We start from the raw sequence: 27,149 nt of genomic DNA on the forward strand, positions 1-27,149 counted from the left end.
AGTAAATTGGAATGTTGTTTAAAAGTATATTCTCTTCCTGAATCATGAAAGAAAAAATTTGGGTTAAATGTCCCTTTAAGTTTACACTGATGGTGATTTAATGGCTGGCAGCATTCATCAATTTACAAAATTCCTGGATTTTTGTTTGAAGTCAATGAGAGCCAAACTCAATAATTAGGGGACTATTTATCAAGCTCCGTATGGAGCTTGATTCCCCCGTATGGAGCTTGAACCTGGTCAATTGTCAGCCACCTGAAAATACTGACATTCTTATGATGCACCTCCATGAAATGCTTAGACAAGGTTGAGCATGCCCTTTCTCCTGAGATGTACGATAGATGTTCCCTAATACGTGTACCAACATCTCTGGTCATCCTACCTACATACTGTCTTAGGCAAGATGTACATTCTATTAGACATATTACAAACTTGTGCAATTAACACATCCTTTTGTCATAAACTCTTCAACTGTTGACCGGTAGTTAAAGATATTAGACACATGCACATGGTCACACAATTTACATTCTTCTACAAAATCTGAAGGTTCCATTAAACTGCAGCCAAGAGCTATTTGACCCAGTATTTTTCAAAAGGCTTGGTGCCAAAATATTGCCTAGAGTCATATTCTTTCTATGGACAAACTTACATCCATTTTCTATCATTTGTCTTAGTTTTGTATCACCTATTACTATGGGTAAGTTCCTTTTATTAATCTCAAAGACGTTCTCAAACTGGCTTGAGTAGGTAATTACAAATATTGGTTTCTGTTACTCAGAGGAAGCACTCCTCATCCTCTTCCTATGGTTACCAGCCAACATGGTCTCCCTGTCCATATGTTGTACGTCTAGAGAAGCACTTTCAATTACTCCTCTAGGGTACCCAATCTTCTTCAAATGATTGGTAAGTTCTCTACTCTTATCCAGAAAACACCTCTCTAAGGTGCATTTGCATTTAACTCGCATAAATTGACCTTAAGCGATGCCTTTAAAAACATGAATAAAGTCATTACTTTGAGCATGCAGTAAACAATTGCCCGAGATAGGTTTTCCGAAGAGAGAGAAAACAATCATATGGTTGGCATCGTTCCTTGTAAATGTAACATCCAAAAAAATATTTCTTTTTTTTTTTTTATATACGAATTTCAATTTGACTATGTGTAGTCTCACCCTAACTGACAGACCGACCTAACTATTACCAGCACCTCATTAAACTACTGTGTTGTCTATACAGGCTATCCTTCGCTCCACTAATGTTTTGCTTATTTTCTATTTGGTAGTCAAAATTTTAACTTTCATTGTTTAGAGTAGACATGCAATTAAAAAAATAAAAATAAAAAATTGCCAATATTCTTCTTTTATTAAATTCTCCTTATTTTGGCATCTCTTTGTTGTAGAGCATAGGTAGGGTTAGGAGCATGCATGTGCCTATTTGGCAGCAGTGTTTCAACAATGTATATTATAACAAGGTGCAATAATAACATGAAAATATAAGGGCCTAAAAAGTTTAAAGTGGCATAGAAGTTACATCTGAATTTTAAATTCAAACATATTTTTCAGAATAGCATTATGTGCAAAAATGATGTTGTTAAGTTATCCATGCAAAAGTGTTAATTTTCTGATGATGCAATGTTGGTTATATGTATCTGCCTCGCATGCATGCTCTGAGTGCTGTTTGTGATGTGCTGTGTAATGCCACTGACCGTACACAGCAGATACAATGAATAAAAATACATGTTATTTGTATCGCCTAAAATGCTCTCTTCCTTGTTGGTGCAGTTGGTTTCTATATAATGTTACTTTATGTTTCATGATGCATCTTTTTTTTAAAGGCGTGAAAGCATCTCATCATATGGCAGACGATGATCTCCAAAACATGAATCTTTATGAATCAAAAATCAAAAATGTTGCTAGAAGGAATAAAGTGGATCCAGCTCTGCTTGCTGGGATAATCTCTCGTCAGAGCTGTGCTGGGAGTATTCTTATAAATGGATGGGGTGACAATGAGAATTGCTTTGGTCTAATGCAGGTAAGAAACACAATTGTAAAAATGATTGTGGAGAGGCTGCTTGCTGAATTTGCATCAGCATCATACATAATTATCCATTACATGCAATATCATCCACTATGCAGTTGATTTGTCTAAATTAAGGAATTCTACATTCTATATGATAATTGAGTTGACCATTTCCTTCAGCACCACTCCTGAGCTTCTGGTTGGAAAAGCATTATTTGCTTAGAGGATGACAAGATAGACAATAATAAAATAGGGCCCAAATGCCTTTCTATCAGTCTGCTTCCCACCGTTAAATGTCTCTACAATGTGCTCATTTGGTAAGTGTAGTACACTGTTATCTTGCTAGATGTGCTTGTTTCATATTTGTGTATAACCCCTTAGCTGCCAGAGAGGGTTGCATTGGTGTCCTATCCACTAAACAAGGGGTTAAAGAGACAGAAGTGATGTGTACCTTCCAGTCAAGTGTACCTTACTTAGCTTGGCCTCCTGCTCTTGGATTTTCTTTTACCTTTGTATTGCTGAGAATTTCCCTACTCTCTGCTGAAGCCACAAATACACTAAAATACATTTTTGTAACTAGGGCACAGTTAAGGGAATAGTTTAGTCAAAATTAAACTAGACTATCCAAAATGTTGGCTCCATAGCTTAGATTCCTGTTTTTTCAAATAAAGATTGCAAGAGAATGAAGAAAAATTGAAAATAGGAAATTAGAAAGTTGCTTAACATTGCATGCTCTATCTGAATCATGTAAGAAAAAAATTGGATTTAGTATCACTTTAAGCTGTAATAGTGAAAGTGCAGTTCCAGAAAGTCTAAGGGGCCTTTTTATAATGGTGCGAGCGGACATGATCCGATATAGCGGATCATGTCCGCTGCACATCGATAATGTTGTTCTTGTGAACTGCTGGTGCAATACTGCCTCCTGCAGATTTGCGTCCAATTGTCTGCTATCAGGGGGTGTCAATCAACCCGATCAGGTTGATTTATGATGATTTCTGTCTGCCGTCTCAAAGCAGGCAGACAGGTAATGGAGCAGCGGTCTTTAGGCTCGCCAGAAACATGGGGCATACGGAGCTTGATAAATATGCCCCTTAATAACAATTCACAATGGTATTTGTTTATCTTTATTTATTATTATTATTTATTTATTATTATCTTTAATAATATAGGATAAACACTTATACTAGTACTTAAGATAGTTATAAAACACTATCTAAATAAAAATGTTACTGTACTCTTTTTGCACATGCCCCCAAAGTATAATAAACATTGGATAATGTTAGTCATAAATTATTTTATTTTTTTATTAACAATAGTAAAACAATAATAAAGCAACATGCAAAAACAATAGCAAAAATAATTGTCTTAATAAATCAGTGATTAGCAAACATACACTATGGTGTCAGAATAATACAAGATGTGTGGATATAACATTGGCAAACTTATTTCCTAATGAAAACAATTGTAATGTTAATATTACTTGTATTATGCAGAGAAAAACATTGAGAGAAAGTGTTTGCAATGGTTTTATAAAAATGGAAATTAAAACAATAACTCCGCAAGTATCAGTGTGACGTAGTTTGATGGTACAATTCAGCTGGAAGTTAACGCTTGGCGTAGTGGAAATGTGCCCTTACCATTACTAGAAACAATTACTGTGGAAAAACATGTTTTGTTTATAGCCTTGACCCTGTAGAAAACAGGTGTATAGATGTAACATAGTAACATAGTAGATGAGGTTGAAAAAAGACTGAAGTCCATCGAGTTCAAACTATACAAATCTAATATACTAACAAAAAAGCTCCAGTTTGAGCTTAAATTAATCCCACTAAAAGGTGATCCATTTAATACAAGCAATCATATCCATGAATTGTGTTTCTAGCCAGAAATGTGTCCAAACTATTTTAAATGTATCTAGGCTATTGGCATTCACTACCTCCTTTGGTAATGAGTTCTACCTTTTTTTGCAATGTTTAAATACAAAAAGTACAGATTACATAGTATCATCATTCTGATACTATCCACAGTTGTTATCCAAAAGACCTCCTTCTGCTTTAAGTACAATTATCTATCCCCTCCGATTCTAGGTATAGTGTGATCTATAATCTGAAACCTAAGTTGACAGATATTATGGCCTGCCTGGATAAAGTGTTCTGCTATAGGAGAAGTGAGAACTTACGAGATAGACTTATCAAAGGCGACATAGGCCCTAAAAAATTGAATGCACAAACTTATATTTCTGACAAAACTTAGGTTGTTACCCCTATCTGGGGTGTTCCAGTTGTAATAGTATGAAAAAAGGAAAATATTTTTTCCATCCCCGTACTGGTAAGAAATACAGCATTAAAGGCCTATTTACTTGTAACACCACTTATGCCATATATATGATCAAATGCCCCTGTGGGCGGAGTTACATTGGAGAGACAACTAGGGTGGTCCGAGAGAGGATATGGGAACATAGGTCAGATATTAGGAATAAAAAGATAAAAATCCAGTAGCAGAACACTTTATCCAGGCAGGCCATAATATCTGTCAACGTAGGTTTCAGATTATACATCACATAACTATACCTAGAAGGGGAGGGGATAGAGAATTGTACTTAAAGTGAAAGAGGTCTTTTCGATAAATACATTATAAACCTGTTATCCAATAGGAATGAATAAGGAATATGATCTTTCTGTCTTCCTTTAATTTACCATTATACTACTTCTGCTTTAAATAACAACTGAGGATAGTGTCAGAATGATACTATGTAATCTGTACTTTTTGTATTTAACCATTGTATATAATATGTAACTGTTTGTATATATGTACTTTTGTATCTTTGCCACTAGATGGTGCATCCTCTGTATTTGCAATGTATCACCTAGAAATGAGTTGTGATTCTGCAAAGAATGGGTTAAATTAGGAGGTGTGGTTTGTTACCCCTACCCCTTTTATTAAGGTGTGATACCTGCATTAATGTATTGACATGACTAAGGACTAGAGGTCCGAAACATTGTCTTTTTTACCTTTGATGTCCCAATAAAGATGGAAGTTTTTTAGTGGTGAGTGCTGCTGTATTCTTGGACTGTGCTATATTATTGGGGGTATTGTGTTGAACCCTCTGCAGCTTGCACTACAATTGTGCTGTACCACATGAACTTTGTTTGATCCTCTAGACATAACCCAGTTAATAGTATGGGCTGGCATGTTCTAGTTTGTTCCAAAGTATCCTCTATTGGTTCCTCTCTTGTATATACTGAAGAAAAGAACTGGTTTAGCACCTCAGCCGTATTCCTGTCACTTTTAATCATGCTACCCTCCATGCATTTTAACGTACCTATATTGTCCTTCTAGATTATTCTTATGTAGATTATTGTCCTTATTTATTATTATAAGTTTTTATTGAGGAAATATTCAAAATACAGTAACAAGATTACAATCTTGAAATACAGAAAGCCTACTTGTACATAGAGTCAGCAAATAAGGCAAATACAACGTAGGATATTGAGAGAACCCATAACAGCATGGAAACATTATATTGTCCTTATTTAGATTTGAATAAAGAAAATAAATAAATGTATTTATATTATTTTGCAGCAATAGTCCAGTGTGAGGAAGTTATATGTAGGGTTATATGGAAAGTAATATCTGTTATAGTCTGTGTGTGATGCTGAAGGTTTTGTAGTCATCTTAAAGGGAAATTATACAGTAGATTTTTCTTTGCATAAATGTTTTGTAGAAGATCCATTTATATAGCCGATCTGGGAGTGTTTTTGTGAAAATGTATTGTTTTGCTTATTTTTTAATGACATTGTACTGAATTTCAGACTACTAAGTAACCAAGCCCCAAAGTATCATATGTAGACCCAGCTCTACAGATTCTTCCTGCTATTGTTTGCTTTCCCATTCCTTTTCACTGAGTGTCCCAGCCTAACCTCATCAACAATGATAAATTGGGAGCTTCTAGTAAGTTTTTAAAAGGTTTTATACTGTATTTTTTTTAGAACAATATCTCTGCACATTCTTCTTTATAGTAGTGTCTATTAAATGGAGTTACACCCAGCCAAGAAGGGGGTTATCTCCTCTCAAGTCTGGTATGTTCAGTTCTTCTCCTTAATGTTGGGTTCCCTATTTTATGATGAAATTATACAAATGCTAATCATACCTATAACATTCACTCTTTGTGGTAGGTTCAGTTTTGTGTGCAATCATTTTTAAATTCAAGCACCAAATAATTTTTCTAAACTAATGTTTCCAACTCACTATGTGTAACTCTTGTTTAATTTTACAAATAATTAGAATGATTGAAATGCCATTATAGTTGAATACATTATATGTTCTAATTCATTAAAGCATGCAATTTTAAGACTAGCAAACCTGTTTAACACATGCAAAAATGTAAAGAAAATTACTATTCAAAATTATTTCAGTCCTCAAATCTAGATTATTATCCTGATGAACAATAAGATAATAAAGTTCCAGTGGAAGTATAACTAAAAACTAAGGTTTCCACTTTTAAGAGGAATGTTCGTTAATGTATTTGATTCAAGTTTAGAAATGAAAGAATAGACATTTCCTCTGAAAAGATCTTGATCAGCCTTAATGGTCCTGTCTTCCCTTTATCTTGAGGGACATGAGGGAGAATATATTTTTAAAACAAGGTAATATCTTCCAGCACTGGTGATGGGAGTGCAAGCCTGAGGAGCTCCTGCCAAAGCTCCAAACAGATCACTATACACAAAAAGTTCAAGCAGCACCTCCACTTGTACAACATTACCAATTTTATTGTCTTGGTGCAATAAAATTGGTAATTTGTACAAGTGGAGGTGCTGCTTGATCTTTTTGTGGAGAATATATTTTTAAGAGGTTTGGAAAATTGGAGTCTGACTCCTGTTTTCTAAATGTAGAAACTGCATGTAAATAGATTGAGCATAAGGTTCAATTTGGGTTTGGTCACATGATTTTTTGGAAGATCTGGACTTATAGTTAGAGTTACCAAATGAAGGTTGATAGGAACCAACCAGAGGCTTGACCTTTCTCTCCTAAGAAGAAAGGAACCATTACCATTCTGCAATTTCCATAATAACCACATTAAAAAAATAATGTGTACCTAAATAAAATGGCTTAACATACAAATCAAAGATCAAAAATATACCAATATAATATGTGACACAAGAATGTGTAAAAAATATATATTATTGTAATCGATGGAAAAACAAATCAGAGAGAGGAAAATTTCGCCTCATAAAAATAAAAGAGAAATACATAATAGTGCAATCCTGTTTGACTTCTTAATAAATTCTGACAACTTCATCATGAGTTTTTAGTCACAGGATTTAGAACGTTGTTTGTAACAGTCCAGTTAGTAATAATATACTACCAAAGACAAAATATAGACATATTGAAGTTAAGAAAAATGAAAACCTACCCAATGGATGGATTTTTCTGGAAAATGTTAAAAACTATCAGCTAGATTACGAGTTTGGCGTTAGCTTTAAAAAGCAGCGTTAAGGGGTCCTAACGCTGATTTTTTTTTTTTTTTTAAATAATTTTTTATTGAGGTTTTATAATACATACAAAAGAAAAGAAAACAAACATTGCCTCATATTGCCAATAGTAAACATGTCAACATATATAGAACAAAAACATTTGTAAAACAGCGTACAAATATAGGAGAGCAAGGCTAATCAACCTCTATTTTATAATTTTTCAATCTTACTTTGTCAGACTAATTAGAAGGCCACTCATGGACCCTTTTAAGTGTAATAAAAGAATCAATATGTTAGTCTGGAGAATAGCCGCTTTTGGGCTTAATGATAGCTGGGGGGAAATAGGGAAAAAGTCAGCGGGTAAGCACCGCTCGGAGCATGGAAGAAAGGGGAAAAGAAGGGGGGGGGGTGGAGGTATCAGAAATATAGTTCCTATAACTCTAGTTCAGTTTTCGCATTAAGGAACCTCACTAGATATCATATGGTATCCGTTGAACTAATGTTAATAGAACATACTGTGTGTTAAAACAAGCGATTCTACACATAAAGATACAAGACTAAAGGTAATCTATCTAAACTAGTTTCTGTAGGTAGTTTACCTTAGTATACCGTACATATTTAAATATTATGACTCTGTTACCATGTGAGAACTAATTGGGATTTGGGCCTGAGGCATAAAACTGACAGGAATGTGACTTCCAAGATTCATATCTAGTGTTTAAATATTGCTGTCTGACTTATTTTAGACATCCGAAATCTCAACACAAATCTGATAGCTTTTGAGAGGCAAAGTGCTAGATGGCTATTCGAAAGATAAGACAGCTCAGGGGAATATATACAGATCAGAGCCACCTTCTCTGAGAATGATATAAACACTACATCTCTAGAGAAGAATATTAGGCAGCATAAATAACTTTACTATAGCTACGAGCATATGATATAATTGTCAAAATGATATTGAGCAATATGTACTCAAAATATTGTCAATTATCTATACCTATTGTGACCAATGTCATTTAGTGGGTATGGTAAGTATCAGTGTCATTTATCAGTAGAGGAAACCTACTATTAATCGTATGCTATCTGATGTAAACAAACAGAGAGAGGTATACCTAATATATTATAATGTAAAAAAAAACAAGAAAAAAAGAAAAAAAATATTATCCTATACAAAAGGACAAAAACCCAAGCTAAATAATTTAAACATGTAAATTACAGACAAAACTGTCTATGTCTAATAAGAGGCATATAATATAGCGTTTGTACCAGTTAGCATTGGGACCTAAGAAATAGGACATAACTGGCCGAAAATTGCTGAGAAGTGAAGGTACAGGGGCTCTAAAGTAGCCAAATAAATACATTAGTGAATTCGTTAAGACAGTCCTGTAACGCTACTTGCTGCATACATTTGGTATAATAAGCTCTACCCATGAGCTATTATGGAGTCTAATTAAACTTCTGTGCGTATAAACAAGTGGCACTGGGTTAGACTTTGTACTTTAAACAAGTAGTAAGTATCAGCAGACCTAGATGCCTGGGTTATAGACAGTTAGATTCTCCTAATGACTACTAATCTCTATAGCAAAATTTATAGTAATACAACATCCAGTCCATAGGATAATAGGGTATTTGGTATTTTAGGTTATAGAAGAGCAGTCGTGTAAGGCATTCTTCAGGATATATCATAACTTTGAATACAGAAAGAAAAAGCACAATAAAGTAACCAAAATTAACATTTCACCTCCTAGCTCGGCTATAGCTATGGGCTGGTCTAAGTGTGGGATATGCTAAATCAGGCTTTTGCACTGTATATGGTATCAGGTATGGTGTACTGTAATAATTTTTATGACTTACAGAGCTTGCATGCGTATATATTTTCTTGTATTTATCAAATAGATAGAGAGTATAACTGTGCATAAATACATATCAAAAAAGGAAAAAACACTTGCAGATATGTTAAAACAATTCTTATACAAATAATATGGGAAAAGAAGTACAATATAAGAACAATATAGAAGGGTATAGCTTCTGCAAATCAAATCAGTTCACATCATCTTGCAATCTAGTGATAGTAAGCTAATCCCTTCAGGAGAATGTGATAGCAAACCAGTTATATTAAACTTTTAACTCCTCTTATCTCCATCTTAGCGTCCTATTATAAGAAAAGCAGGTATTAGTAATACCCTAAGCAGTTCAAATCTTATCCTACGACTTGTGGGTAGTCACACTATCAGCTGTCTGAGCCCTTAAATCAGTCCTGCGGGTTCAAATATCTCAACCGATGCCTTCTCTCATATAGAGACTGTTAGAAGTAGGGTAGCCAAACAGATCCAGATATCTTTGTGAATGGTATTGATAGTTGTGGGAACTCAGATTGATCAAGTCACCTCTGTAAACAGCCAATTTCCCTTTAGTGGGCCACCACGCTGTGATTTTTGCTGGGCTATATTCCAGCTTGTGTGGAAAGTGCCCTTCTTGCTGCTTGGAATCCATTTCAATGGCTGAGATCTGTAGGGCACTGCTCTGCCCAGGAGAACATGTTTGCACTGACCTCTTATAACTTGCGGTCTGATTCGCCATCTTGCGCCCCGCCACGGCTTCCTTTAATATTCCAAGTGGTAGATATGAGTCACCCGCCAATTGGTTTCGATAGTCTCTTATTTCTCCCTGTATTTTGGGACATTTAATGACTGGAGACCTGAGTTGAGGCAGACGTGAGTGGGGAGAGGGCTTCTGACACCGCACAGCCTTATTCTGGGTAAGTCCCACTTGTTGAAAACTGTTGGCGGCTGTGTGAAGCGCTGTAGCTGTGCAGGATTGTTCCGGGTCCTCTCTAGCAGTAACTTTGGTCAAACTCCCTCTGGGCTGCCTTTCCTGCGATCGATCAGAGATATATCGAGTGAGCTGTGGGTCTGCAATCTGGTCAGCCGCGTGGGTGTCTGAGTAAAGTAGGGAAGCGACGCCATCTTGGTTGCGGAGCTCCATAAAAATAGACCGCAAGCTGAGAAATTGGCTGTCAGCTCTCTCCAACATGTCCCGCAATAGAAGAGTAAAATACCTGGAGGAAACCTCCATTCTTGAGGCAGGTTGAGGAAAAGATATAGATGCTTAGGACTTCAATAAATCATAGTTCTAGGAAATAAACATCAGGAGCTCTGTTAGAGCACGTCTTTCCTCTTAGGCAGTTGGCTCCGCCCCCCCCCTAACGCTGATTTTTAACGCCCGCTGGTATTACGAGTCAGGCAGGTACAGGTGTACCGCTCACATTTTTTCCGCGACTTTTCCATACCGCAAATCCCCTTACGTCAATTGCATATCCTATCTTTTTAATGGGATTTTCCTAACGCCGGTATTACAAGTCTTGGAAGAAGTGAGCGGTACAGCCTCTACCTCCAAGACTCCTACCGCATATTAAAGTCAGTAGTTAAGAGTTTTATGGGCTAACGCCATAACGTAAAGCTCTTAACTAAAGTGCTATAAAGTACACTAACACCCATAAACTACCTATTAACCCCTAAACCGAGGCCCCCCCACATCACAAACTGACCAGACATCGCCGCCACTATAATAAATGTATTAACCCCTAAACCGCCACACTCCCGCCTCGCAAACACTATAATAAATTTTATTAACCCCTAATCTGCCATCCCTAACATCGCCGCCACCTACCTACAATTATTAACCCCTAATCTCCCGCCCCAAACGTTGCCGCTACTATAATAAAGTTATTAACCCTAACACCCCCCTAAGTTAAATATAATTTAAAAAAATCTAAATAAAATTACTATAATTAAATAAATGAATCCTATTTAAAACTAAATACTTACCTATAAAATAAACCCTAATATAGCTACAATATAACTATTAGTTACATTGTAGCTATTTTAGGATTTATTTTTATTTTACAGGCAACTTTGTTTTTATTGTAACTAGGTACAATAGTTATTAAATAGTTATTAACTATTTAATAACTACCTAGCTAAAATAAATACAAATATACCTGTAAAATAAACCCTAACCTAAGTTACAATTACACCTAACACTACTCTATAAATAAATTAATTACCTAAATTAAATTAAACTAATTACAATTAAATTAAATAAACTAAATTATGAAAAAAACAATCACTAAATTACAGAAAATAAAAAAGAAATTACAATTTATTTAAACTAATTACATCTAATCAGATCCCCCTAATAAAATAAAAAAAACCCACAAAATATTAAAATTCCCTATCCTAAACTAAATTACAAAGTAATCAGCTCTTTTACCAGCCCTTAAAAGGGCTTTTTGCGGGGCATTGCCCAAAAGTAATCAGCTCTAAGAAATACAATACCCTCCAACATTACAACCCACCACCTACACACCCCTACTCTAAAACCCACCCGATCCCCCCTTAAAAAAAAAACCTAACACTACCCCATTGAAGATCACCCTACCTGGAGCCGTGTTCATCCAGCCGGGCACCGATGGGGCAGAAGAGGACATCTGGACAGGCAGAAGTCTTCATCCTATCCGGGCACAAGAGGACATCTGGACCGGCAGACATCTTCATCCAGGCGGCATCTTCTATCTTCATCCTTCCGGAGCGGAGCGGAGCCATCTTCTATCCAGCCGAAGCGGAGCCATCCTCTTCAATCGAAGTCCTAAAGAAGAATGAAGGTTCCTTTAAATGACGTCATCCAAGATGGCGTCCCTCAAATTCCGATTGGCTGATAGGATTCTATCAGCCAATCGGAATTAAGGTAGGAAAATCCAATTGTTTGATTTAATCAGGCAATCGGATTGAAGTTCAATCCGATTGGCTGATTGGATCAGCCAATAGAATTGACCTCACATTCTATTGGCTGATCCAATCAGCCAATCGGATTGAACTTCAATCTGATTGGCTGATTAAATCAACCAATCGGATTTTTCCTACCTTAATTCCGATTGGCTGATAGGATTCTATCAGCCAATCAGAATTCGAGGGACGCCATCTTGGATGACGTCATTTAAAGGAACCTTCATTCTTCGTTAGGACTTCGATTGAAGAGGATGGCTCAGTGTCGGCTGGATAGAAGATGGCTCCGCTCTGCTCCGGAAGGATGAATATAGAAGATGCCGTCTGGATAAAGATGTCTGCCAATCCGGATGTCCTCTTCTGCCCCATCGGTGCCCGGCTGGGTGAACACGGCTCAAGGTAGGGTGATCTTCAATGAGGTAGTGTTAGGTTTTTTAAGGGGGATCGGGTGGGTTTTAGAGTAGGGGTGTGTGGGTGGTGGGTTGTAATGTTGGGGGGGGGTATTGTATTTCTTTTTTTTTACAGGTAAAAGATCTGATTACTTTCGGGCAATGCCCTGCAAAAAGCCCTTTTAAGGGCTGGCAAAAGAGCTGATTACTTTGTAATTTAGGTTAGGATAGGGAATTTTATTATTTTGGGGGGCTTTTTATTTTATAAGGGAGCTTAGATTAGGTGTAATTAGATTAAACTTCTTGTAATATTTTTTTATTTTTTGTAATTTAGTGGGGGGGGGTTTTGTAATATAGTTTAGTTTATTTAATTGTATTTTATTTTAAATTATTGTAGTTAATTTATTTAATTAATTTATTGATAGTGTAGTGTTAGGTGTATTTGTAACTTAGGTTAGGATTTATGTTACTGGTAATTTTGTAATTATTTTAACTAGGTAGCTATTAAATTGTTATTAACTATTTAATAGCTATTGTACCTAATTAAAATAAATACAAAGTTGCCTGTAAAATAAATATAAATTCTAAAATAGCGACAATGTAACTATTAGTTATATTGTAGCTATATTAGGGTTTATTTTATAGGTAAGTATTTAGTTTTAAATAGGAATAATTTATTTAATTATAGAAATTTTATTTAGTTTTATTAAAAATAGATTTAAGTTAGGGGGTGTTAGGGTTAGACTTAGGTTTAGGGGTTAATACATTTAATATAGTAGCGGCGACGTTGGGGGCGGCAGATTAGGGATTAATAATTGTAAGTAGGTGGCGGCGATGTTGGGGGCGACAGATTAGGGGTTAATAAATATAATATAGGTGTCGGCGAGGTTAGGGGCAGCAGATTAAGAGTTCATAGGGATATTGTAGGTGGCGGCGATGTCCGGAGCGGCAGATTAGGGGTTAATAGTATAATGCAGGTGGCGACAATGTTAGGGCAGCAGATTAGAGGTTAATAAGTGTAAGATTAGGGGTTTTTAGACTCTGGATTCATGTTAGGGTGTTAGGTGTAGACATTGAAAGTATTAAAAGTATTTTCCCATAGGAAACAATGGGGCTGCGTTAAGAGCTGAATGCTACTTTTTTGTAGGTGTTAGCTTTTTTTTCAGCCATCTCAGCCCCATTGTTTCCTATGGGGAAATCGTGCACAAGCACGTTTTGCCAGCTTACCACTACCGTAAGCAATGCTGGTATTACAGGTAGAAGTGGCGCTAAATTTGCTCAATGCTCACTTTTCTGAGGCTAACGCAGCCATTAAACAGCGTTGTTTAAAGTGAGCGCTGGAAAAAAAGGCTCGTTAGCAACGCAAGTTTTTACCGACAAAACTTGTAATCTAGCCGTATATTAATGAATTAAAAAGAAACTATCATAGTAATCTTAACAAAACTATATATACCTATCGTAAACTTAAATCTAATTGGGTGTGAGAATAAAAAATAAACTAGAGAATAAAAAATAAACTATATTAATGAATTAAAAAGAAACTATCATAGTAATCTTAACAAAACTGAGAAATTAGGTTTAGAACAATTAAAAGTGAATAAGAACATTATATTAAAACCAGCAGATAAAGATGGATATATTAGAGAATGTGAAAGACAACAGATATATATACCTATCTTAAACTTAAATCTAATCGGGTGTGAGAATAAAAAATAAACTAGATAAGTATTTGAGGAAAGGCCAGACAATAGGCCTTCTAAATAAAAAAGGAGGTGAATTTTTGGATACATGATACCCAAGAGTTCCAACATTCTATGTCCTTCCAAAAATTCATAAAGACAGAAATAATCCACCAGGAAGACCCATTGTTTCTGGAATCAGAGCCTTAACTAGCAATCTATCCAATTATATTGATAAATGTATTCAACCAATTGCAAAAGCATATGTGAAAGACACTACTGATATTATATGTAAATTGAAAGATATAAAATGGCAGAGTAATTGGTTTTTGGTCACAGCAGACGTGACATCACTATACACTGTAATAGAACATAAAAAAGGAATTGAAGCAGATGATTATGCACTTAAAAGATAAGAATCTATTGGACAATCAAATTGGATATATTTTTGAAGGAATAGAACTAATATTAGAATCTATTTTTTCTGGTTTCAGGATGAATTCTACCTACAAATTAACGGAACTGCAATGGGGACCAGGTCTGCCTCCAGTTATGCAAACCTTTTTATGGCAATGTGGAATGAATACTTTGTTTATAGTTTGCATGACAGGGAGTGATACCTGGTTACCCATTGTAGATAGACAATACTTTGTTTATCTGGAATGGCCCAAGGACAGATTTGAAAAAATATATGAAGTAACTGAATGATAATAATTGGGGTGTTACATTAACTTTGGAAGTTAGTGAAACGTCTTTCAACTATCTTGATTTGGAAATTTATATTGAGGATACTATGATTAAAATCAAAAACTTCTTCAAGAAAATGGACACTAACTCAGTCATGTATAGAAAAGAATAGTTACCATTAAAAGATTTGGTTAAATAATATCCCCTAAGGACAATTTAAGGATACAGGATTAGGAGAAACTGTACTGAGGAAAATAACTATAGAGAACAAGCTGAGGTACTGAAACACAGATTTGTAGCAAAAAGATTTGATGTAGGGGTACTAGATAGGACTATTAAATAGATAGATAAGACAAATAGGGGTAATCTTTTAATGAATAAAGACAAATGAGAAGATTGGGATAAAAATTAAATTTACAGAACAATAATTCTCGATTACAGTACTGAGGGTTTTAAATTAAAAGAAATTATTGAAAGAAATTGGGATATCTTTTAAAAAGGGATCTAGGATTGGAAGAGATACTAAGGGATAGACCTAGAATAGTCTTCCGTAAAGCCCCTAATTTGAAGTATATTCTATCAAAGAGCTGCACACAGACTAATATTACATCTAAACATACAGAAAGGAGATAACATAGACCAGATGATAACTTGTAACAGCAAGAATGTAATTTATCTGTTACAATGTTTGTGTGGACTACAGTATGTAGGACGCACTACCCGCCAACTTAAAGTGAGAATATCTGAACACATATATAATATCAGAAAAGGAAATAAAAACATCCTATATAATTTAATTTTAAAAAAACATGAGTGCAACCCCAATGATTTAAACTTTATGGGAATTGCTAAAGTAATCCCACATTGGTGAGGGGGAGATACAATTGGCATTCTAAATAGGCTTGAAATGAAATGTATATTTGAACTAGATAGTCATGTGCCAAAAGGATTAAATAAAGTATTTGAGATAGGTCAGTTCCTATGAAATTATGTGGATAGTATATTACAATATCATACACTAATATAGACAGAGGCACAATAAGTCACTATATAGAAGTGTCTCACTTTCACTGTCCCCTCTTTTTTTCCTCTTTTATCAACTTTTTTTACCTTATCTTTTTATCTTTATATATGTATTTTTATTTTATTTTACCTTTATTCACTATCCATTTTTAAATTAACATTTTTAAATTATCCTTTTAAATCATCTTTCTATTGCATTATATGTGGCTTAGGAATAATAGAGATGGTAGATTTATAACTACTTTTACTTGTGGATATAAAGAGGTAATCTTTCTTTATAATGTCATGTTTTTTAGGTATTTTTTTGTACAAAAAATTTACAATACAGCAGTGTGTGTACATATATGTCTAAAGAATTTTTCAATGTTATGCCCCTTACCTGGTTTTAAAATATAATTTGTGTTGTACGGACTATAAATATGGCAGCCTTTCTAAATAAGGGACTACCACAATGGCGGCCACCAAAAGAACTACTACAATGGTGATTGCTGTCTCAATACCCGCCAACCGAAAGTGACTAGGGAAACTGGAAGTGATACATGTCGATGTACTAAGTGACGGGAATTGAGAAGGCTGGAAATTTAGAGAATGCTGCGCATTACAGCCAATTATATGAAGGAAATAAACAACCAATGTTAATACAGTAAGGGGTTTAAAAACTTGGCAAGAAAGAAGATATATGGGCAATGGCATATTTATTATAGTGTGAGCGTACATGATCTGATATAGGGGATCATGTCCGCTGCACATCGATAAATGCCGACAGCTCTCAACATTTATCATTGCACCAGCAGTTCAATCAGGGGGTGTCAATCGTGTTGATTTCTGGCAATTTCTGTCCACGTACTAAGAGCAGACAGACAGGTTATGGAGTAGCGGTCTTTAGACTGCTGCTTCACAACTTCTGTTTCTGGCGAGCCTGAAGGCTCACCGGAAACACAGGGCATCGAGCTCCATACGGAACTTGATAAATATGCCCGATAGTTATATCCTTGACAAAGCGGACACGTGTCAGATTAATTCATTTGAACTCTGTTACAGGCTTTGCACCAGGACATTGGGAATTAAAGAGGTATTTTAGACCATTTCTACTGAGTTTTATACAACCTTTAAGTTAAGTTCAATTTTTGTGTTTTTATAATTAAACCTTTTATTGGATGCTGAGTGGAAGTCTGTCCATGTGCCAAACATAACACTGTTTTACAAACAAAGCGCTAAATCATGTAAGTAAGAACTCGTGAAGTTGTCAGGATTTATTAAGAGGTCAAACAGGATTGCACTATTATGTATTTTTCTCTCTTATTTTTATGAGGAGAAATTGTGAAAAAAGTGTGGAAAAAGAAAAGAAGACCCAAACGAATTTGGACATTGTATCCTCTTTCTAATAGGTTTAATACATTTTTTCCACCAATTAAGATTATACAGGTAGCCCTCAGTTTACGCCAGGGATAGGTTCCAGAAGGAATGGTTTTAAATCAAAACCATTGTAAATTGAAACCCAGTTTATAATGTAAGTCAATTGGAAGTGAGGAGTTTGTTTCCAGGACCCTCTCAAAATTGTCATAAGTAACACCTAATACATTATTTTTAAAGCTTTGAAATTAAGACTTTAAATGCTAAACAGCATTATAAACCTAATAAAATAATCACACAACACAGAATATATAATTAAACTAAGTTAAATGAACACAAACATTTGCTAAACAGCATTATAAACCTAATAAAATAATCACACAAAACATGCTTTACTTGCATTTTTCTGCAAACAGTTCTTTCTATGCATTCCAATCTGGACTGATTTATAGACAGGAAGATCTTGTTCTTTGAAAGCTGCTCGATAGCTCAGGTCTGGTTGAACTGATTAATTTCAGCTTGCTTGGCTTGCATATATTTGCTGCAACACAAGAGGATAGCTCCACCTAATGCACTGTTTCTCAATGCTTTTCAATAGCAGTCACATGACTGAAAAAAAGGTTGTTATTCTGAAAGGGCGCAAATTGAACCGTCGTAAACCGAGGACCACCGTATTTTTTACACATTTTTTTATGTCACATATTATATTGTTATAATGTGTATCTCAACTGAATGCTTCTAACAATTGTTTAGAGCCTTTATCTGATGCCCTAATCTTTAGGCATAGGGGGCTAGAGCTCTGTTTAGGGAAAGCTGCAGTTTAAGCATCCAAACACAGAATATTCATAAAAATGTTGCAGAAAAATAGGAAAAAAGATTCTGAATATAACCAAATTGTGTCCATCTAAGACCCAGAAAAAAATGTATCATCAGAAGGAATGGTCCCAAACTGGAAAGTAACTCTTGCTCATGTGGAAATACTTGTTAACTAGGTCCCCTCCCAACACAGAACTGTTATGTACAATTAGAAATACCCTTAAAGAGTTAGGGAATAACAAAATTACTTTAAATAGCCTGGCACTTCATAGATCATAACTCAAATGAAAATGAATTAAAATGTTGGAGACTGGAGTCAGTCAAATATGGTATACTATAGAATCAATGGCAAACTTATGCTTAATTGGTATGGTAAAATGCTAGTCTTCGCTAAACACTTTGAGATGAAGCTTATGAGCATCTTTATTCCAATAGAATAAATTTGATTTTTGTTTTTTTTATGTTGCTGTTTCTAGGTTAACAAAACATATTACAAGCCTTGTGGATCATGGAACAGTGAAGAACACCTTAATCAGGCCACAGAGATACTGATTAAAATGATGGATAGCATTAATAATAAATTTCCAGGCTGGAACGCTAAGGAACGTCTCAAAGGTCTGTTTAAATTTTATGGTGTTTAATAAAAGATTATCAGAGAGGTATATTTTGGGGGATTAAGGCAGTTTACTATGACATTTTGATAAATGATGTTGAAATCCTACAAGATCACAGCAAAGCAAAGTGTGAACCCAGCACTGATAATGCTGACTTGCTGTTTTTTTCCCTTGCCAAAGCTAATGAATAACTGCTCAAAGAGCTTTCAGCCTGGTGACGTGAGGACATTTTGAGGTCAAATATCTTTTTTCTATAGAAAATGTTCATGTTATATGTTTTCTAGTAATTATATGCTACATCTCTCAAGTGATTTAGCATATGGGTAACATGTCCATTTAAAGTAAAATAACAGTGATATTCTTTTATTATCCAATAGAGAGGCTTTTTTCTTTGTGTAGTAGATAAATAATAAATTATTACATTTCCCAATTATAAGCAATACAATTAAACATTAATCATTTTAAATGGATGAGCCATTAACAGACAGGAAATAATCTGTTCATGTTACCTATTACATTATATTATATTGTATCATATTACTTATTATACAACTTATTTGTAATTACAGAATATCAGAATACTGCACATTTTAATACTTATACAATTTAACATTTATTTATTTTGTGGAACTATTTTATTAAAAATTTAGCAACCCTATAAAGGGTCTGTGGACAGTTGATAAAGGTCATACACGTTCTCAAGAATCAGTTTCTACCAACTTATATAAGTGACTTTAAGGGTTTGTGGTATCCAAAAGATAGTCAAGGAATCAAAGTTAAAGGTCTTAGAAGCAAGGGTTAACTTTAATCCCTGTAAAGAATGTTTATTTATTTCAAAGGTTATCCTGAAAGGCTCTGTTACCATAGAAAGACAATACAAAAGTGAATCCCTTAGGTAAATGACCCACAGTCCTACAATCAGACAACTGTTTTCCTTGCATTTACTTCTTATCTGAGAACCTAAGCCTAATAGCTAAACAGCTAGGAAATCTTATATGTTAAGGGTGTTGAATTTCTTCCCTTTGTATAGAGTGCTTAGCAGGGGTTCAGACTAAAAACAGTATTGTTGTTTTTGTTCTCATAGAGAAAAGAGATATACATCTTAACAAATTTTGGTTTATAGGCTAAAACACCTGGTCGTAAGCAAGGTATTCTTTGGGCCAGCTGTAGTGTAGGCTGTTTTTTTCTTTGTCTCTATTATTAATTGCTTTGTTCCACGATGTAGCAAGCAAAGAAATTGTTACATAAATTGTTTACTCTGCTTATCCTTTTTTACTCAGAATAACAGACTGAGATTGCTATAAGTTTTAGGAGGTGGTATTCACACACACTCACTTATTTTTCTCTGTGGAGTACACTATTTGTGCTCCCAGTAGCAAATAAAAGTAGAGGGCACGGCGCCCACAAAGAAGTGCCTCACGTTACGCATAATATAGATTAAGTTTAGATCACTGTTTGTTGTTGCTTTGTTGTTTTTGCACGATTGTACTTGAAAGAACACTTTTTCCCTCAGGAGGGAGCGGTCTCAATAGGACCCCTCTCTCTCCCTTGATTACCACATTCACTGCACAATCGGTTCCACCCTAGTGGACAGGTTAGACCCGTTTTTTGTTGATTTTTTCTTTATATTTTTTTTTTTTTTTTTTATCACACACACTGTTTTCTTTTTGCATACTTAATTAGTCTATCTTAATTAAGGATGGAGTAATTTCACTGATTAAGATCCAAGAGCAAGATAGAATAATAACTTTCAAATACATCTAGATCAGGACCTTGGACCTTCTTTTTTCTATAAATACACTCACTACATGGAAAGATTTATTTCACACACTAAAAACACCTCCCCCATTATGCCAACTAAAGCAAGAGGTAAACTCAAATCCAATGAGGGTAGTTCAGATTTACTCAATCAGAACGATATAGGAGCAAGTGGTCCAGATAATGCTCTCCTCATTCAACAGATTTCAGAACTAGTGATGCCTCAATTTGAAGCCTTAAAATCTGAAATGGTAACTGTTACAAATGAAATTAAACAGTTCTCTAATCGTATGAATGAGGTAGAGTCCAGAGTATCTGACATAGAAGATATATTTACATCACAAGACCAGATGGTTAATTCACATGAGGTTAAACTCTCTGTGATTCAAGCTAAAGTTGAGGAACTAGAGGACAGGGCAAGGCGCAATAACCTGAGGGTCGTGGGACTTCCGGAAACCGCGGAATACCACAACCTGATAAATTTTGCAGCCATACAGCTTCCAAAACTTGTAGGAAGTAATATAGAGAATGTCAGGATTCCAATAGAGAGAGCCCACAGACTAGGCCAGCCTAGAAGTAATTTAGAGGGACAGTCTAGACCCAGACCGGTTATTATTAAGTTCTTGAACTTTCAAGACAAATTTCACATCCTTAGATTATACCGTAAGAACAATAATATAATGATTGGCCCCAACAAAATATTATTATTCCAAGACTTTTCAATGGAGACCCAAACTAAACGTAGGGAAATGGCTCCATACTGCTCTCAATTGATCAGAGCCAATCTTAAAGCGAGATTAGTCTACCCTGCTAAGATAATACTAGAAAAAGATGGTAAGATTCACAGTTTCACAAAACCTGAAGAAATTAAGTCATTTTGTCATAGTATAGGAGTATAATCAAGGTAATTATGAAACGAGAATGAGGCCCAATAGGGAATGAATGGCGGTCCCAATTTTGACAGTGATAAATTTGATAGATGTAGTTTGTTTTGTGAAAGAAATTTTAATAATTGCAGAAGGGCGGAAGGATGAAAGAGCGATGATGTTTGTGGTGAGGGAGGGGGGGACCTTTTTCCTTCCCCCCCCCCCCCCTTCTCTTTTTTTTTTTTTCTTCTCCCCTTATCTCTTCCCTTTATATCCCCCCCTCCCCCCCTCCCTTTTTTTTTTTCTTCCCCCCTAGCCTCTAGTAGTCTAAATGGTTAATTTAAGGCTGGTATCTTGGAATATTGGAGGAATCTCATCTCTGAGTAAAAGGAAGTCGGTTATTAGACACCTAGGACTTCAGAATCCTGATATAGCTTTTATTCAGGAGACCCATCTCAAACCAAAAGAGGCTATTAAACTTAAAACCAAATGGGTTGGGGAGGTCCTGTATACACTATATGACAAATCTAACAGAGGTCTAGCTATTCTAATACATAAAAAATTAGATTATCAAATTAAAAATGTAGTAAATGACCTAAATGGCCGATATCAAATTGTAGAGATGGAAGTAAGAGGCTCCAATTTTATTTTCTGTAACGTATATGGCCCCAATGCTGTAGATAAAAGTTTTTGGGAAGATTTGAGATTAAAATTGTTTTTATATTCTGGGAAGAATTTAATAGTTATCGGTGATTTTAATATGGCCTTCTCCCAGGTTCTGGATAGATCGAAAACTAGGACGGCGATAAGGAAAGCCAGGGGAACAGATATTCTTCAAGGGTTCACTAAAAGTTTGGTTCTACAAGATATTTGGAGGGTACAGAACCCAGATCGTCGGGAGTACACCTGTGCCTCTTGGGCACATGCTTCATTTTCAAGGATAGATTATTTTTTAGTTTCAAAGCATATGTCAAAAATGAAGATGCGGGCAGAAATTCAAGATATCGTGATTTCTGATCATGCTATTATCACCCTAGAGATAGGATTAGCTGGAAATGTATCGACAGTAAATAAGTTTTTTTTCCCCCAATATCTTTATAATAACCCCCATTTTAAAAAATTGATTCAAAAGAGGTGGCACCAATTTATGACTGACAACCAAGAACACTTGGATAAGCCAGAAATCTTCTGGGAAACTGCGAAAGCAGTTTTTAGAGGAGAGATTGAGGCATATATAATAAGAATGAGGGCAATTTGGGGGAAAAGGAAGGAGCAATTAGCAAAAACCCTAAGTAACAATTATAGGAGATATCTTATGGATTCCTCGCCTGAGCACTGGCAAAAATATAAAGATAGTAAAACTAGATATGATCTCTTCTTGAAACAACATTCCGCATCAGAGGATTTGAAGTTGAAGGCTTTATATTCTGGAGTTCATGGAGTCTCAGCTAAATATCTTGCAAGGATTGTCAGTATTAGACAGCAGAAAAACTACATAGTAGTAGTTAAACATAGGAATAGTAGAGTGTCGGATCCCTCAAAAATAAGAGAAGCCTTCTTTCAGACTTATCAAGAATTATATGCACAGAAACAGATTAATCCTATTGCTAAACAACAATTTTGGCAAGGAATACCATTGCCTCAAATTAAGAAAGAGGACCTCCAAGAGCTTAACAAACCTTTTACTGCTGAGGAGATTGCAAAGGCTATTCAGAAATTAAAGTTAGGGAAAACTCCAGGGCCTGACTCCCTACCGGCAGAATTTTATAAATTACTCTCAGATCAGATTCCGACGGTTCTCGGTAAGCTATTTAATTACTACTTTATTGGGAATAAACCTCAATCTAGGCTGTTTGCAGCTTCTAATATTGTTCTAATTCCCAAGAAAGGTAAGGATTTGGAGCTAACTACATCATACAGGCCTATCTCGCTGCTGAATCAGGACTACAAGCTCTTGACATACATCCTGGCTAATAGATTGAAAGCCCCCCTAGGTGATTTGGTCCACTTAGATCAGACGGGCTTTATGACGGGTAGGAATCCTGTTAAAAACCTCAGGAAAGTTCAATTAGTCCTAGATTATTTTTGGAATAAAACAGAAAGACAAAGGCCCTCTCCTAAACCAGACCTCGCCATACTTACAATCGACGCCGAAAAGGCGTTCGATTCTATTATATGGGATCATATGTTAACGGCATTAGGAAAATTTGGTATAATTGGCCCCTTTCAACACTTTATTACACAACTTTATAAGGGACCAACTTCTACACTTATAGTGAATGGGGAACTGACTGAGAAAATTACGCTGGGGCGGGGCACTCGTCAGGGGTGCCCTTTGTCCCCATTTCTCTTTAATCTATCTCTTGAACCTTTTGCAATTCTTTTGAGAAGAGAAATGCAGGGTATTCAGTTAGGAAGACAGAAGTTAGTTCTGTCTTTGTTCGCAGATGATCTTCTGCTTTTTCTTAGTAATTCAAGGATAACTATTCCCCGATTGCTGGACTTATGTAACCTCTTTAGCTCCTTTTCAGGCTATAAGATCAACTATGAAAAATCAGAGATTATGTGGATACGTAAATTTATAATCTCCTGTAAACATCCATTTTTAGAAACTTTTCAGATAACATACTTAGGAATCACACTGAGTAGGGACCCCAATAGGTGGTATGATCTGAATCTTAAACAGTGTATCAAGGGTCTGGCTCTGAAACTACAGAGTTGGGGTAATCTCCCCCTATCACTTAGCGCTCGTATTATGTTAATTAAAGTGGTGCTTTTTCCTAAGCTTTTATATTTTCTGCAGAATTTACCGCTTCTGCTATATAAGAAAGACCTAGTTACCCTAAATAGGATATTTAATCAGTTTATATGGCAGGGCAAGAAGCCACGAATTTCACTATACAAATTAACACTCCCTAAAGCCCTAGGAGGTATGGCGTGCCCCAACATAAAAATATACAATTACTCCGCATTAGCAAAATTTGCTCTCGATTGGATTACTGAAAAGGATCTAAGCTCATTTTATATCATAGAATCTGCACTGATAAAACCGTATACTCTAAAGTCGATTCTCCATCATGCGGCAAATAGACTTCCTGATCAAGTATATCAGATGATTACCTTTAAGTATATTGTCCATGCATGGCAGAGAATTTGCATGGAATTGGGAGCAGATTTTAGGAAATCTGAATTTTTACCTTTAGTTGGGAACCCGAGCTTTCCAATAGCTTGTGAACCTTCGGTTTTTGATCTCTGGGCTAGACATGGAGTGAAATATTTAATACAGATCTGTGAAAGTAATAACCTGAGACTTCGCTCATTTGAGAACATAGCCTATCAATTCCATCTCCCAAGGTCCAGTTTCTTTGCATATCTACAAATCAGGCACTGGGTGGAGAAATTGAGATCAGACACAGGGCCGGGGATAGATAGTAAAAACTTGAAGAGTATAATTTCTCAATATAGTGCGGGGGTCAATACGATCTCTCAAATATATCAAGCAGTCCTAAAGGAGGGCGGTCTGAATAATCTTGTAGAAATTTCAACAAAATGGGCAAAAGAAAAACTAAAAGTAGAACCGGAGGATATAGCTCAAAGCATCTCATTGGCAGTTAGGGCAACTTTCATGCATACATGGAAAGAGTCCCATATAAAATCAGTAAGTAGGGCATATCTTACTCCAGCTAGGCTGGTCAAATGGAGCTGGGAAAAGAGGAAATGCCCTAAATGTAGTAAGGAGTTTACAGACTACATACATTCCTTTTGGGCTTGTCCCAAAGTAGCCCAATTCTGGCAGAAATTGAACTTTTGGGCCTCTAAGATAATGGGGATCAGGGTTAAACTGACGCTACACCAGGTATTGTTTCTATGTAAACATACTATTAACCTACCCAATAATAGACTCATTAACTTATTCGTCTTGACGGCCCGAAACTTAATTCTAAGAAATTGGAGAAGCTATAAACCACTTAAATTTACTGAGTTTTTGAAAGAAGTCCAGTATCAAATGGTGTTGGAGCAATATAATACAAGAGCTATCAATCCAAAACAAGTTTCTAGATTTTTTAGTAAATGGAAGATCTATATTATCTCACTTCCTATAGACGTACAAAATCATGTAGTGCGACATTTTAACTCTTCCCCTTGGTTCCAACAGCAAATAGAACGAGGTCGATTCCCTAGAATATGGTCATGCGAGGAATAGGGGACTGGTGGGTTCATTAGCTCTCTTTATCCCCCCCTTTTTTTTTTTTCTTTTTTTTTCCCCTTCTTTCCTTTCCCCCTCTTCCCTCCCACTTAAAATTGATAACTTTTATCCTTTAGCATAGGTTTGGGACAATTAATTAAAAGGAAGCCATAACAAGGAACCGATATCTCCTGAGAATCAGATTGTAGTGAGGGAGACTTATCCAATAGATATATGTCCGGATATAGTTAGTTTAGGGAATGATTACCCCAAGAACGATTTAAGTTAAGGTCTAGCTAGAAGATATAAATGACACATACCGAAGAACTTGAATAGCTGAGGCATCTAGACAGCAACACAACAATTTTTCATAAATGTGTTAGCTATGGAACAATGTTTCCTAGTTTTGAATTAGGAGAGGAGTAGAGGAGTATACTCTCCTATCTATATTTATGCAACTAAAGACAATGATCTTATTTTCTGTTTTTTTTGCTTTTTCTCTTAGCTTGTCTTTTTCTGTTTGTTCTCTGCTTATTATGTGCATGGTCGAAACATTTAAAGTAGTTGGAAGCTGGAAATATTGTATGCCTTAATACTTTGTTATCTACGCAAAACTGGTGATAAGATTAAGTTACTATGTAATAGAACTGTAATGCACGGGCGCTGTGTCTCCCAAAACTGTTCTTTTTATTTATATTGAGCAATAAAATCTTTTAAAAAAAAAAAATAAAAAAAAAAATGTAGCAACTTTGAAAAAGTCCTGCTTACCGTATTAAAGCTATATGCTATTTAATCTCTTTATTTTATTACAGGTGCTGTTGCAGCTTATATGTGTGGTGCTAACTGCGTGTTGGATGAAAATGTAGACAAATACACTGCAGGAAAAGACTTTGCCAATGACGTTATTGCTAGGGCACAGCGTTTTAAGCAACATGGATTTTAATTAAAAAATGGAGATCTCTCCTCTGAGCTGTTCTCAAGATAATAAATTTAGGGCCAGATTATGAGTGGAGCGCTAAAAGTTATGCGCAAGCGAAGAGGGTTTATCACGGGTGTTTGTGCGCATCGGATTTACCGCTCATATTACAAGTTGAAAGCAAATGTGATCACTTGAGGGCAATAGTGATTTAACCTATAATGATTACCAAAAATATATTACAAAGTGCAGTTACTCTCATAATAACACCAGCTAATAAAAAATATTTTGAAAAAATATTGCACAAAAAAGTGCTCAAAGATATGAGGTCTCAGAAAAAAATGCAAGCAAAGTGTTTTAACATACAGATACATACATATGAATGTCTAAAGGTGTGTGTGTGTGTGTATATATATATATATATATATATATATATATATGTGTGTGTGTTTATGTGTATGCATGTATGTATGTATATATATATATGTGTGTGTATATATGTATTTACAGACAAATATACACATATAAACACAAATACATATGTATATATATATATATATATATATATATATATATATATATATATATATA

General features: G+C 35.4%; 1 protein-coding gene across 1 annotated transcript in view; it reads left to right on the top strand.

Annotated features, from left to right (window-relative positions):
• Window positions 1-26,940, top strand: part of LOC128651931 (lysozyme g-like) — a 40,762-nt gene extending 13,822 nt beyond the window's left edge. Inside the window, exons 2-4 of the mRNA XM_053704895.1 lie at window positions 1,829-2,025; window positions 18,695-18,833; window positions 26,455-26,940. Of these exons, the coding sequence (XP_053560870.1) occupies window positions 1,829-2,025; window positions 18,695-18,833; window positions 26,455-26,585 (467 nt within the window). The 3' untranslated portion in view covers window positions 26,586-26,940. The remainder of the gene's footprint in view (window positions 1-1,828; window positions 2,026-18,694; window positions 18,834-26,454) is intronic.
• The last annotated feature ends 209 nt before the right edge of the window (window positions 26,941-27,149 follow it).

This window comes from Bombina bombina, chromosome 3 (assembly GCF_027579735.1).
Source record: "Bombina bombina isolate aBomBom1 chromosome 3, aBomBom1.pri, whole genome shotgun sequence".
Taxonomy (NCBI): domain Eukaryota; kingdom Metazoa; phylum Chordata; class Amphibia; order Anura; family Bombinatoridae; genus Bombina; species Bombina bombina.